Below are 15,486 nucleotides of genomic sequence, written 5' to 3' on the forward strand. Positions count from 1 at the left end.
AACAACTAATTTAATTCTTGAAAGAAATTTTATCAGTATTTGTTTTGAATGTCTGAAAAACTGATGTAAAGTGTTTGTGGTCTTTTTAAAATAATAGCATGTGATCATTCTGTTTCTAAAATACTGTGTGCTTTGCTCTCTCTTTAGCATATAACTATGTGTATATATCATCTTGATTGCTGAAACTAATGTTTCAGTATAAAGAACCAACATCAGAAATGAATCATCAAAAGCGTGGAATGAATATATACTGGTCTTAGTCATTCTGGCTTTATGTTAGTGAAGACTGTCAAATATGGAACAGTCTTTAGAATCTTAGCAGGATAAACTTGACGTAGTATTTAAATAACTCATATAATGTGTGGTGTAATTTTTTCCTTGAACTATAAATCAGGGAATAATTTTACTAAGACTTTGTAGTGTTGTGTGTATATTAAAATTATTATGTGGAATTATAACTCTTCAAATAAAGTAAGTCTAAAGCTCAAAGACCACCTTAAAAGAAATTTTGGATCAAAATGTATATCTTAAACATTTTTAATCTCTACTCTGGGATTTGTTTCAACCAGGGCCTTAAAAATCTAGTTTTGCAAATTATGATAAATCACAAGTAGATTAAAATTGAATACCATTTGCCAAGTTTCCATTTTAAGAGCTTAGGATTGCTTATAGAACACTTAATTTTGGGTAAAAAATGATCATATATAATCTAGAAAGGAATATTGGGAAAAGTCTAGCAATTTCAAGCTTTCTGTCTATTCTATTACAGGTGGAAGTGCTGGATCAGTAAATGCTAATTTTGCTCATTTTGATAACTTCCCCAAATCCTCCAGTGCTGATTTTGGAACCTTCAATACTTCCCAGAGTCATCAAACAGCATCAGCTGTTAGTAAAGTTTCAGCGAACAAAGCTGGTGTACAGACTACAGACAAATATGCAGCGCTTGCTAACTTAGATAATATCTTCAGTGCTGGGCAAGGTATCAAGCGTTAAACAAATGAATACAAATTTTATACATTAAACAGTTGTTTAATTGTGATTGTATTTGTTAAAATACGATGATATGCTTTTCTTAGTTGTGTAGACATTTTGTCTACACTAAATGCTCATAACTATGGCACATTTTGGATCTGAAATAACTATACACCAGAAGGCCTAGAAACTAATTTGTAAACTTCTAGTATAAAAGAAAATAATTGACAAAAATTTAATTTTGTCCTAGCATGCTTTATTTTTTTGAGGCCAGAAAGGGTTAAATCCTGTTAATAAAACTGACTGGAGAATTATATGATGGTTTATATGATACATTCATTTTGAACTATTTTTTATTAATGTTTTGTATTTATTAACAAAGCAAAACATCTTTGCAGTGTATTGTTATAGCCAGTTTTGGTCTTGCGGCTAGTATTTTGCCTCTCAGTGTATGCATAGTGTGGCGGGGACAACAGGGGTCTGCTTTCAGGCTGGATTCTCCATCATGATCTCTGAGCCCATTTTCTCATCTGCCTTCCAAAATGAGGATAGTAGTACTAGCGTTGAAGTTAAAGAGTTGTTTTAGACGTGTTATTTATTGCATGTAAGTCATTTAGAGCAGCGCCTGACACACAGTGTTCTAGAAATGCTGCTTCTTAATACTATCTCTAATTTTTTTTCATGAACAACCCTGGAAAATGATATTACTAATAGATTGTTCACATAACTGCAGAACTTTATGCATTTATATGTTTATTTGAATGAGCTATCCCTCTCTTGCAGATATTAATGTGGCACTTTGAGAATTTTTTTCATTATGCATAATCTAGACATGTTATTGGTACTGGGTCTTAGTTTTTGTTACAGAAACAGTATTTTTGTCGTTATTAGATTCGTATGTATAGCACTAGTCTTGTCCAGCTTCTAGATTATTTACTATGTAAGGCACAAAAACCATGTCCATTTGTTAGCTAAGCTCCAAATAAGTTTTAATTTGCAAATTTCATCATAAATGTTGTTGATAAGTTGAAAGCATAAGTTAAGATTTTTGATGTGATTTGTTTTCATTTGTTCAAAGGTGGTGATCAGGGTAGTGGCTTTGGGGCCACAGGTAAAGCTCCTGTTGGTTCTGTGGTTTCAGTTCCCAGTCAGTCAAGTGCATCTTCAGACAAGTATGCGGCCCTGGCCGAACTAGACAGCGTTTTCAGCTCTGCAGCCACCTCCAGTAACGCATATACTTCCACAAGTAATGCTAGCAGGTACTTTGTCTTAGTCTGTGTTCCTACTTTGTGTTTTATCTTTTAAGCTTTTTTTCAGCTCTGAATATAATCTTGTTACGTAAAGACTATTTGGGGCTTAAAGATTCTTGAATATTTTCGTAAGTTTAAGGAAACTGAGTTTAAATTTTCTAATTAAAATATAATCCTTGAGTGTTTGCCATAATTTAATCTTTTTATAAATAAAATCAAAAGTTTTGTTACTTTTTTACCTTGGACACTAAAATGTAATTAAGAGTGTGTACACATTTCAAAATGGACAGTTATATACAAATTTAATTGTACGCATCAGAAAATCCATTTACGAAATTATTTACTTTTAAGGTACAGTTTTCAGTCATGAGGACTAAATACTGAAAGTAACATGTTGTAGCCTCAGTTGTAAATAAAGATTTTGAGAGATGTTTGTACCAGAATTCAAGACCAATTCTGTATCTCTTCTGTCGTATTGGTATTTATAAATCTGTTATATCTGTTAACTGTGTTCAGATAGATCTGGTGTAAGGAATTCTTGGCAGCAGAAAGTCTACCAGATTTTAACAACATTTGATCTTTAACAGCTCTTCAGTTTTGACTTCTTCATTTTTGAGTTAAGGAAGCAGGCCCAGAAGCACAGGGGACTTAGCCTTCCAGTGTCTTATCCATCTCTTAGTCTTGCATCCCTGCAGATAGTCTCTTCTTTCTGTTATTTGAGTAGTTTTTTTTTTTCCCTTTAGCATGTTTCCCAGAGAGAAGTGGCTCTCTTCTCTAACACTAGCTGTTTGGGCTCACTTCTCCAGTAATAAATTTTCTGTATGGCAGATGGGAAAAATTGAATCTAAAGAATAAAATTTAGAGGGAGTTCCCCTTGCAGCACAGCAGAAGTGAATCCATCTAGGAACCATAAGGTCGCGGGTTTGATCTCTGGCTTCGCTCAGTGGGTTAAGGATCTGGCATTGCCGTGAGCTGTGGTGTAGGTCGCAGACATGGCTCGGATCCCGTATTGCTGTGGCTGTGGCACAGGTCAGCAGCTGTAGCTTGGATTAGACCCCTAGTCTAGGAACCTCCATATGCCTCAAGTGTGGCCCTAAAAAGAAAAAAAAGGAAAGAATAAAATTTAAAGTATTTATATATATATATATATGTATATATATATATATTTACTTTATTAGTGTTATCTACTCTAGATACGTGTAATAGCAAGATGCACATAAAGTCTGGAAACATAGTGTACATATATGTAACAAAATGATTTATTGGTATTATAAGTGGTCCACAAAGTGTGATCCGTGGACTCTTTGAAGCACCTAAGACCTATTCAAGGGGTCTGTGAGATTTAAACTAAATCCATAATAATTCTGAGAAGTTTATGTTTTCAGTAATTGGCATCTGTATTGATGGTGCAAAAGCAATGGCAGGTAAGACTTGTTGGTGCCTTAGCATGGATTATGGCTGTGGTACCAAGCTGTGCAAGTTGTCCTCTAACAGTCATTATGTTTTTATCACTACACATTCAGTTTTACTTAGGAATATTTTTGATGCAGTTTTTATTATGAATGTGCTTGCTGAAGCAATAAAGAAATTTAATTTTTGAAAGTCTTGACCCTTAAATATGTCTTCTTAATTTCCTGTGTGTTGCAGTAAGGTATACATCAGGTAGATCTTCTGCATATTGAAATATTAAGGTTGTGGTTTGAGTTGGTGAATAAACCAGCCACTTGTTTTATGGGGCAGCATTTTTCCTTGGAAGTATGACAATAATTATTATTGATAGACAATAATCTGTGGTTATTCAGATGTGGATATTTGGTAGACATTTTCTCAAAATGAAATTCTAAGTCTGTCGCTTTAAGGAAAATAACTGATAAAACACCCTCTCAAGCAAATAGTAGAATTTGGGGGAAATTTTTGGCCACCATGAACTTAAAGCTTCCCATTACTTTTCTTTTTCTTTTTTTTTTTGCCCTTTTTAGGGCCACACTCACAGCATATAGAAGTTCCCAGGCTAGGGGCCGGCCTACGCCACAGCCACAGTAAGTCGGGATCTGAGAGCCACGTCTGCAACCTGCGCCACGGCTCACGTCTGTGCTGGATCCTTAACCCACTAAGTGAGGCCAGGAATCAGACCCTCATCCTCAAGGATGCTAATCGGATTCATTACCACTGAGCCATGACAGGAACTCACCCCACCCGCCCCATAACTTTTCTGATGAAGTGGATGGTGATATTAATGATTCTCATTTTTTTTATCTTGCATAAGGAGTTGTGTTGACATTTGGCATCCAGTATTTTCCAAATGTTGTATGTTTAGTAAAAGATTCATTTCAAGTAAAAGATAGACTAGTGGATGTTACTTTAAGAGAGTACATGAAAGTTCATCGATAGAGGTTTAAATTCCATATTGCAGCTAGTTTCCTTTCAGAAACTATCACTGTTGTCAGATAACCCCAGTTATCTGACTAAGATATTAAAATTCTCCTATATTGTTCAACTATGGTACTATGTGAGGCCAGTTTTTCTTCATATACTTCAACGCAAACAATATATAACAGATTGTTCTTATGTTAAGTAACCCATTAAAGAAATTTATAAAAATATCAAACAGTGTTACTCTGATTCTCATTAAGTTTCTTTTGTTTTAGAAAATACAGTTACTTATAAAAATGCCACGTATGTTAGCTTATAATGGCTTTATTATTTAAAAAAAATAAAAGTTTTTAAAATTTCTTATTTAATTGATGTACTATATATATATTGGTGGAGATAGCTTACCCTTGCTTTTTTTTTAATTTCACCATCGAAACGTGAACTCTTTCAATATTTGTTTTCAGTAATGTTTTTGGAACAGTGCCAGTGGGTGCTTCTGCACAGACACAGCCTGCTTCTTCGAGTGTGCCTGCTCCATTTGGAGGTATGTATTTCTAGTATATATACTGCTTTTTAAATAGAGCCCAAATATATATTGTATAGCATTTTCTTAGGGTTACCAGAATACAAAGCAACAATTTATTATCAGAAAGCTCTAGTTTTCTGTCTTCATAAATATATGAGCAAATACTTTAAATAATTGAATACAAATATATCGGAATTTTATAGTGTATTTTATATTTTTCAAAGCTACACCTTCCACAAATCCATTTGTTGCTGCTGCTGGTCCTTCTGTGGCATCTTCTACAAATCCATTTCAGACCAATGCCAGAGGAGCAACAGGTAAGAAAGAAATACAAAGTATAGAATGGTAAACTTTGAGAAAGGTTTATGTTGCAAAGACACCATGTGAAGAACATCAGAAAGTCAAGTTCCTTTCTTACTGAAGTCAGTGTAAAGTAGATGGAATATTTTGTCCGTGAAGACATCTACTAGCTGAAAGTTTATAAAACCCTTGAATTTAATATTTGTAAAGGGACCCTAGAAGTTATTTAGCACCCACCACTCCCCAGTTAAAGCTTTCATTTTTTAGGTTAGGAAACCCATGCATGGAGATGAGAGTTAAAGTTTTTTTTTTTTTTTTGTCTTTTTGCTATTTCTTTGGGCCGCTCCCACGGCATATGGAGGTTCCCAGGCTAGGGGCTGAATCGGAGCTGTAGCCGCCAGCCTACGCCAGGGCCACTGCAACGCTGGATCCCAATCACATCTGCAGCCTACACCACAGCTCACGGCAACGCCAGATCCTTAACCCACTGAGCAAGGGCAGGGACCAAACCCGCAACCTCATGGTTCCTAGTTGGATTCGTTAACCACTGCGCCACGACGGGAACTCCGAGAGTTAAAGTCTTGAAGCCACACAGCCAATTTATGACAGAGATGGCACTTGAACATTATAATTCTTAAGTATTTGTTCGTCTGGTTTCACAATTACTGGTTTACTCAGTCTTAAAAAATGATATAAGTTTTCTTGTTTTGTTTTTTACCTTTTCATGGAATTGCAAAGAATAGATGACTTTGTTACATCAGATATTAATGAGGGTTTTTTGTTTTTGTTTTTTTTTTTTTTTTTTCCTTGTGTTCTTTTTAGGGCTGCACCCACGGCATATGGAGGTTCCCAGGCTAGAGGGTCAAATCAGCACTGTAGCCACTGAACCACGCCACAGCAACGCAAGATCCGAGCCACTTCTGCGTCCTACACCACAGCTCACGGCAACACCGGATCCTTAACCCACTGAGCAAGGCCAAGGATCGAACCCGCAACCTCATGGTTCCTAATCAGATTTGTTTCCACTGTGCCATGACGGGAACTCCAATGAGGTCTTTTTCTAATGCGTATCTCTTTTAGAGTGCGAACATTTTTTTTTGTCATGGAAACCTGGTTTAATTTGGAGTATGATATTTGGATGTTTTGATAATTTTTTAAAAAAATTCTCTTTATCCCTCCCTTTTTTCTTTTTGGTTCATACTGTGTGCCAGCTGCATATTTCTTGAATTGTACCTCTTTGATTTTTGTCTTATTACCCTGAACACCAGAGCTATTTTTCAGTACCTTAAGAGTATCAGCAAGTGCATGTGGTATGGCTCAGTACCTTTTAAACTGAATTTGTCAGTTTTGTTTTTGTGTCTTTGTCCCAATAATTTTAGAACTAAGGCCTTTCGCTCCAATTATAGCATATGTTGGTGTGAGATTTTGAGAGTAAGGTGCTTGTGATATCACTGTAAATTGGCACCAGTAAGAATTAGTAATTGGAGGAGTTCCCATCGTGGCTCAGTGGTTAGCGAATCTGACTAGGAACCATGAGGTTGCGGGTTCGATCCCTGGCCTCGCTCGGTGGGTTAAGGATCCGGCGTTGCCGTGAGCTGTGGTGTAAATCACAGGCACAGCTCAGATCCCACGTTGCTATGGCTCTGGTGTAGGTTGGCAGCTACAGCTCTAATTCGACCCCTAGCCTGGGAACCTCCATATGCCGTAGGAGCGGCCCTAGAAATGGCAAAAAGACAAAAAAAAAAAAAAAAAAGAATTAGTAATTGGAGTTCTCTGGTGTCTCAGTGGGTTAAGGATCTGGTGTTGTCACTGCTGTGGCAGGGGTTCAGTCCCTGGTGTGGGAACTTCTGCATGCCATGAGTGTAGCTAAAAAATAAAGTCAAAGAATTAGTAATTACTGACAGATCTTTTTGTCATTGGCAAGATTAAGAATCGTGATATTAGGAGTTTGAGCCATAACTTTCCTTTTCATGTAAAATGTCTTTAGTCATAAATTATCTATATCTCACATAATGGATGTTTAATAAGTATGTGAATTTCACACACGATTTGATTTTTAAAAAATGGTTTAATTCAGATTTACCTAATCCGTGATTGTTTCAATGTTTCAAATTTCCATTGTGTTTTGGACAGTATTTATACTATTCATTATTTATGATATATGTAATATATTTATTTCTTAGCATATTATTTTGACTTGGGATGAATTTGTAAAATGTCACAGGGCTTTGTGTATTGTGTCATTTCAGTCCTTCTTAACTTACTCTCATCAAATAAATGCTTTAATCACTTTTTGAGAGCTGAAGGAACTGAGGCTGAGAAAAGTTAAGTGCATGTGTTTTGCATATAGCCAGGTTTGTGTTCAAATCCTGATTTAGTATTTACTTGCTAGGTAATCCTGAAAATGCTTTTTGTATATTATTTTTCTAATGAATAGAGTAAAGGTGATGGGAAGATACATTATTTGCAAGATAATTTTGAGATGTTTATAGCTATTATAATGGCCTGAGGAAGGAAACTGAAATTATACTTGAACCAAGGTTATGTTGATGTAACTTCTCTGAACCTTATTGTTGCAGTTGCACTTTTCTGTAGAATGTGAATATTCTCTGGCAGAGATGTTTTGAGAATTAGATGATGCAAATCACCATGTATGGTCTTTGAATTAATGTATGTACTTGGTAAATCATTCCTGTTATTTTCCTTTCATGACTGTACTTCCAAACTGGTTGTGTTTCTTTTGTTTCTTTGTGTTTCTTTTGTTTTTGTTTTTGTTTTTGTTTATTTAGAATGTGAAAGTCCTTTTAAAGTTAAGGTTCTACATGGGATATGAAATAGTATAAAATTACATTTTATGTTCAGATGATATAGAGTAATTTTAACATTAGCCTAAGCAAAATGTATTGAAAGGTAAATCTACTCTGTCCACAGATTTTTATTTCAAGAAAAAATACTTTTTCCATAATAAACCATTTTTATTTATCGCATTGATCATCTTTACCAGGTTGTTATTGAATTGACTAAGCCAAATTAAAAGTTAACCACATAACATGTTTCTGTCGAGCTGAAATATAAATAGTACCTTGACAAATACACTATACTTAGGTTTTTCTAATGTTTTTTACCATCAAAATTAATATTCTTTAGGAAATATTTTTTCTTCTCATTTATGTTAGTGTTAAGTTCCATTTGAGGTAGTTTTTGAAAAAGGGCGTTGCATAATAATTCTGTGTGAACTATTTTAAGTTTTACTGATATATTTTATTCTTAAAATACACATTTTAAATAATTTTTTTTCTGCATTTGCAAAGCTTTGGGGCTTTCTTTTATCGTGTTATGTAGAAACCTTCAGTAGAGTTGCCAATATGGCCTAAGACTTTTTGTTTTAGGATTCGATAATATTTAGCATTCTGTTTTTCCAGAGCCTTCAATCCCTTAAATCTAATTAAGAGTTAATTTAATTTTCAATTTAACTCTTAAATCTCCTTTGCCTCTGAATGAGTAGCCTTTATTTTTTTAACATTCATTTAGTGAGTAAATGGATGACTTTTTAAAGTCATTCCCCCCTCCCCCCAAGGAGATAAACTTGTAGAATGTAGAGCCGAAAGAATCACTGTAACATCTAGCCAAGCCTTTTTGTTTTTTTACTTAGGTGGTGGATCCGCTTAGGTGATGCATTTGGCTTAGGGGTCCCACATAGCAATGACTAATCTAAGACTGGTACCCCCTGATGCTTCTAAAGCAGCACTATTACCACTGGTTCCACACATTGGAAAGTAAATGAAAACATATATCCACACAAAAACTTGTACACAGATGTTCACAGCAGCATTATTCCTAATAGTCAAAGAGCAGAAACAACGCAGATGTTCATCTGTTAATGAATGGTTAGACCAAATGTGGTATAGTCATACAGTGGAATTAGTTTGAAGTAAAAGTAATAATGTACTAATACATGGTACAACATGGATGAACCTTGGAAACAATTAGGCTAAATAAAGGAAGAATGCCATATATGATTCCATTTACATGATCTATCAAGAATGGGCAAATCCAGGAGTTCCCATCATGGCTCAGTGGTTAATGAACTTGACTAGTAACCAGGAGGGTACGGGTTTGATCCCGTTGGTTAAGGGTCTGGCGTTGCTGTGAGCTCTGGTGTGGGTTGCAGACGCAGCTCAGATCCCGCATTGCTGTGGCTGTGGTGCAGGCTGGTGGCTACAGCTGCAATTCGACCCCTAGCCTGGGAACCTCCGTATGCCACGGGTATGGCCCTCAAAAGACAAAAAAAAAAAAGAATGGGCAAATCCGTAGAGGCAAAAAAGTGAGGGGCGCAAGATGGAGAGACATAGCTGATGATGGGTATGAAATTTCCTTTAGTTACAGGGGAATGAAAATGTTCTAAAATTAGATTGATTTTTTTTGTTTGTTTTGGCCACGCCCACGGCACACGGAAGTTTCTGGGACAGGGGTTGAACCTGTGCCACAGCAGCAACCCAGTGGCTGCATCGGCAATGCTGGATCCTTAACCCCCTACACCACAAGAGAACTCTTAAAATTAGATTTATTTTTGTTTTGTTTTAGGGCCATGTGTGCAGCATCTGGAACTTCCTAGGCTGGGGGTTGAATTGGAACTGCCACAGCAACAGCACTGCAGGATCCAAGTGACGTCTACGACCTATACCACAGTTTACGGCAGTGCCGGATCAGTAACCCACTGAGCGAGGCCAGGGATCAAACCCATGTCCTCATGGATACTAGTTGGGTTCTTAACCTGCTGAGCCATAATGGGAACTCCTAAAATTAGATTCTGAATGATGGTTGTATACTCGGTAAGTATTTTTAAAAAACACTGAATTCTACAGTGGACAAATTGTATGATATGTGAATTATATCTCAAAAAGCCTGTTAAAACAAGTCTAAAATACTTTTATGGCAGCTCAGGACTAGGCATCATTGTTGCAGATGTTGGTTAACCATCACTGTTAACTAAAAGTCAGTTTTTGCCAGTGTATTTTGTGAAATATATCTCCTGACATGTTGTTACCAGTACTTCATGGAAAGAGGTTCTGTGTCCAAATACATATGGTAAATGCTGAGTTAGACACAGTTTAACCAGTATTAATGCAGGATTTCTCAGAGCCTTTGACTTGCCCTTAGAAAGGAGATAAACAACAAAGTGGCCAAACTTGTCTATCCCATATCCCTGCCCCCTCAATCAGCCTTTTGTTGAATATAGACACACTAAAAAATATTTCTTTAGGTTAACAAGGAAAAAAATGTTGGGTTTACTCTGTAGCACTTTTAATCACAGCAGCTTTGTAAAGTGGGTATTATTATCCCTGCCCTTCCACCCCCTGTTTGCACATGAGGAAACTGAGGCTTATAGAAGTTAAATGATATCCTGTAATCACAACAATGACAGAACCAAGACTCAGAACCCCTCTAATCCCTCAGCTGCCTTGTTTCCCCAAATTCATTTGGTTGAGGATACTAATTTAAAGTGCATGAACGTGGATTTTAGAAACAGTCCCATTCCAGGTGGGACATAAACAGACATAAAGTGATTCTAGTACTTAACAACCTAAAATTTGTTTTCTGCTAATTATATTTATTTGTATATAACCTTTCTGACCTCAGTAATGCCAGGTAAGATCTGCACGAGATGTATTTTTCCTTTTCTTTCTCTTTTTTAGCCATCGTATTTTAACTGAATGTGCTGCTCACCTTTCTAATGAACTGCCTTGAGTAATTGTCCCCTTGTAATATTCATTAGTTCACTTGAGTTATCCTTACGTATTTCTAGTTAAAGTATGGAATTGTAATAAAACAGTTGAACATTATTCAGATGTTTTCCCTGAGATTTGACTTTTTAGATGCTAGCTCATTATAGATGATCCTATGAATGGCATTTTGGGGTATAACTGATGAGGCCTAGAAAGTCTTTTTATGGATATAGCTGTATCTTCACATAAAAAAGTTAGCAATTTATTTAAAAGATGGATTTCATAAATGTTTCTTCATATGATATTTGTTTATCTGGTATTACTCTAACCTTCCCTTTATTTCAAACAATGTAAAGATTAGTATCATAAATGTAGTTGAAATAAAGAGTCTTTGTGGATGTGTTTTTATTATGTACTCTTATGCTACTTACTTTGTAACAGTTTTTCTAATTTCAGAACTTTTTAATGAAACAAATTAACTTTGATTTTGACAGTAGTTACTCATAAGTTAATTGACATTGGTCTCTTTATGGCTTTCCATAAGGCCTTTCTGGAGCAATGCATTCTCAAGTGTTTCCTCACGCTCATTTTGGTAGGTGGCCACAACTAATACCTAGATTTGTGTGGCAATTTGTCTACCTGCTTGTGGAAGCTTCTGCTAGTGTTCTGGATCCCTGCATGTGGAATTAGTTTTTTTTCCATGTTTTTAAAATGGAGTGGGCATGGATGTGTGGCATTGAGAATACATTACATTTAAAGTTCCATGAAAATCTTTTGTAGTGATCTGTGTTTTAATATTGAAAAGCATATTGCTTACCTCCATGGTCACAGTAGATGTTAACAGCTTTTTCAATTATTTTTCTTAAGTTTGAATTCATAATACTTTGAATGATATACCTTTTCGATGTACCAAACCATTTTACCACATTCTTCCATGGAGTTTGGTTTTGCTTAACTTTTGCTTTTTAGTGCTTTCTTAAAAAGTGATTTGTCAAAGTTATGTCAGTGCATTGATGTCTGTTCTGAAGCCCTCCTGTTTCCCTTGCAGTGTGCTTATTCTTCTTTAATTCTCTTGCTTTCCAGTGGCTTATTTCCCCTTTTTTCTTATCAGTAATAAAATATAATATTTAAAATTTGATAGTCTAATTAGGTTCATTGAGGAAAATTACAGTTATTAAATTTAGCATTATGAGAATTAACTTTGGGCAACATCTATGACATGATTTTTAGGTTTTTTTAATTGAAAGATAATTCTGTGTAGCAATTTTAGTGTTAATTTCTGTGACTTTAATCAGCAATCAAGTTGGTATTTTTTTTAAATCAGGGAATTATGGTTTTTTATAGCATCATACTGAAAATATTTCAACATGTAATTACTGGTATTCTGTATTAAAAGCAACATTATTGGCTCTTAGTTCACTGAGAACTTCCCTACACCATATAGTTGAAGGTTCTGTTTTGAAACTTCACTAGCAATAAGCAATATATTCTCCTCCTGTATGTATTTAATGTGAATGTGTAATTCATAAATGAGGACGTGATGGCAGGAAACCACATATGGAGCTGTGGTTCACACAAGAATTTCCGCAACCTGTGAATGAATGCCTTTATTCTGGGTTCAAGTAATAGTGCCTAGATGTGGCAGTGGAGCAGTACCACCTTGGACAGTGTCATTCCCCTGCATTGTCTCTTTTAAGAACGCTTATTTCACTTTCTTTTTAATTTTTATGTGCTTTGCCTTGATTTCCGTTACTCATCAATCCTAACTTTCCTTACACTCCTTATCCAAAGCACTCTTCATCTACTTTCCAGAAAAGGAATGGGAGTCCATATATTTTCATTTTAGTTGTGTTAGTGTTTTTATTAGGACCACTTCCCAATCCCTTTTCTTGACTTTGGTTACAAAGCTGCATAGGGCCTCCCTCCAACCCTATTTCTCCTATTAATTTTCGTGAGCTATTTTGCAGAGATTTTAAATATTTCTTCTAGGAATACATATATTAAATTACATTATAGCAGACAATTCACTAGATACAATTAAATATTTGACTGTTATTGTGTATAGCAAAATGAAACTTAAAACAAAAATGTATGCACTAGTATACATATGAATTGCATGGTGGTTGGCTTTAAAAGTAGACTACTGTTTAGAGTCAAACTTTATGTAATTTGAGAAACTTTCTTATGATTTCAAACGGTATCTTTATTAGTTTCATTCTGGTTATTGATTTCAGGAGAACAGAATTTTATAGCTTATTATGTTAAACTCTGTGGCACTAAAACTTAGTACTAAGTTTGTTAGTTTTGGAATTTAAAATATATCTTATTATTTTTAGGGTAAATATCTATTCCTCTAAGTATCCATTCCTATAACGTTGAGTGTGAGCACCAAAACCTACTCTTTCGTGTGTAAGTGATAAGCTGTCCTTCCTCCTCTCAGCAGCGACCTTTGGCACTGCATCAATGAGCATGCCTGCAGGGTTTGGGACTCCTGCTCCCTACAGTCTTCCCACCAGCTTTAGCGGCAGCTTCCAGCAGCCTGCCTTCCCAGCCCAAGCAGCTTTCCCTCAGCAGACGGCTTTTTCTCAACAGCCCAATGGTAAGATCCAACCTTTGGCTAGCCGAAAGCCCGCTTTTGGTATCCTTATATATCGTAATGTTACGTGTTTGGACCAAAAGACTTACCGAAAGAATGCGATAGCATTATCTACTGAATGTTGACTGCTGAAATATAAAAGCCATTGGTAATTTGGGCCTCAGAAAATTAAGTGATTTTGTAAGTTTTTGTAACCAGATTACAGATTTAGGAGAAACCAGAGACTAAAGAGTACTTCTTCTTTCTCAGAATCTCCAGGGTCTTTCTTATTAATTTGACTTCTGAATTGTAGCATGCCTCTTGATTTTAGAAGGATGCTTTATAGACCTAAAATGTTTTTGCTTGTTTTGCATTGGAGAACTGTTATTACCGCTCCATCTTGTATACATTTTTGTTTTTGTTTTTTTGCGAGTGAAATAGATTAATTTTCCAAATAGGTAACTGTATTGTGTTTAGAGTTTGTTACATGTTTTCAGAAAGATTCACTTGAGACCAGTTTTTGTTGTTGTTTTTGCTCATTTCGCTGATTTGCCGAAGTCTAAAGTCCCTAGTTTTGAAGATTATTCTTGAGTTACAATTACTCATATTTTCTTTTTTAAAGAGTGGTTAGATAAAAATTTGGAGATATGATCCATGGCAGAGCCATACAGGTGAAATATTTCCTAAGGAATACTGTGATAGTCACATGGAAAACACTGTATTGTCTTCACAGTTCCTCTCAAGTCACAGGCTCATCCATCTCTCAGATCTTTTGTCAGCAATTTACATAGTTGAGGCAAATTAGAGTTTGTCATTGACTCTGGAGAGTCAGTGTAAGCTCTTTAAGACATATCATTGGAAATTTGACTGGTAGTTGAAAGAACGTGAGACTCAACAAGGTGATAGTAACATTGATTGATTATTTATTTATTTATGACCACACCCAAGGCATAGGGAAGTTCCCAGCCAGGGAATGAATCTGAGACTCAGCTGCAACCTTCACTGCAGCTGCAGCAACACCAGATCCTTTAACTCTCTACACAGGGCCCGGGATTGAACCCGCTTCTCTGCAGCGACCCAGGCTGCTACAGTTGGATTCTTAACACACTGTGCCACAGTGGGGACTCCTAACATTGGTTTTTTTTTTTTTAAATTTTTAATTAATTTATGTTTTTATTGTTGCTCTGGTAGGTATTTTTCTCTTTATGAAGCTTTATGAGCACCAGATTGTCTCTCAAAGGTATGTTTATAATTGGTGATTCTGTTTTAATAAGGTGCAGGTTTTGCAGCATTTGGACAAACAAAGCCAGTGGTAACTCCTTTTGGTCAAGTTGCAGCTGCTGGAGTATCTAGTAATCCTTTTATGGTAAGTGAGGTGCAATTTTAAGCACTTTAAAAGTTGTTGCATTGTTTTCACTTTGGGAAAATCAGGATGTGATTCCTCCTAGATGCTCTTTGGTCTTATAGCGATGTGATGTCACAACATTGTACAAATTGAGGCAGCCATTGTGCACAAACCCTTTTTTGACTTAAGAAAGCACTCATTTGATTGCAAAGCATTGACAGTAAGGTATTTTATTTGTGAAACTCACCTGCTTTCTTGTCCAAATAGTATTTTCTGCAAGGCTGTAGATTTAGTAAACAATGTGATCAGTGGGTCTTGGAGTCAGAAATTTGGTTTGAATCATAAATGTAATTTCTTTTTAGGGCAAGTCCCTTCTTAGAATCGGTTATGAGACTTATATGAAATCATGGATATAAAAG

The 15,486-nt window shown here is 35.8% G+C and overlaps 1 protein-coding gene across 23 annotated transcripts in view; it reads left to right on the forward strand.

The window, feature by feature from the left end:
• The window catches only part of AGFG1 (ArfGAP with FG repeats 1), a 77,979-nt gene that overhangs the window by 60,019 nt on the left and 2,474 nt on the right, over positions 1 to 15,486 (forward strand). For 3 of the 23 annotated variants that reach the window (XM_021075860.2, XM_021075867.2, XM_021075870.2), the window contains 7 exons: positions 770 to 979; positions 2,051 to 2,231; positions 5,060 to 5,139; positions 5,346 to 5,438; positions 11,692 to 11,739; positions 13,588 to 13,746; positions 14,997 to 15,088. In XM_021075860.2, the coding sequence (XP_020931519.1) occupies positions 770 to 979; positions 2,051 to 2,231; positions 5,060 to 5,139; positions 5,346 to 5,438; positions 11,692 to 11,739; positions 13,588 to 13,746; positions 14,997 to 15,088 (863 nt within the window). The remainder of the gene's footprint in view (positions 1 to 769; positions 980 to 2,050; positions 2,232 to 5,059; positions 5,140 to 5,345; positions 5,439 to 11,691; positions 11,740 to 13,587; positions 13,747 to 14,996; positions 15,089 to 15,486) is intronic. The other 20 variants (XM_021075864.2, XM_021075868.2, XM_021075872.2 and 17 more) reach the window with 8 other exon arrangements.

This window comes from Sus scrofa, chromosome 15 (genome assembly GCF_054392235.1).
Source record: "Sus scrofa isolate SSC_HxYL_T2T_F1_AM1 chromosome 15, Sscrofa_HxYL_maternal_Yorkshire_Landrace_v2.0, whole genome shotgun sequence".
Lineage (NCBI taxonomy): Eukaryota > Metazoa > Chordata > Mammalia > Artiodactyla > Suidae > Sus > Sus scrofa.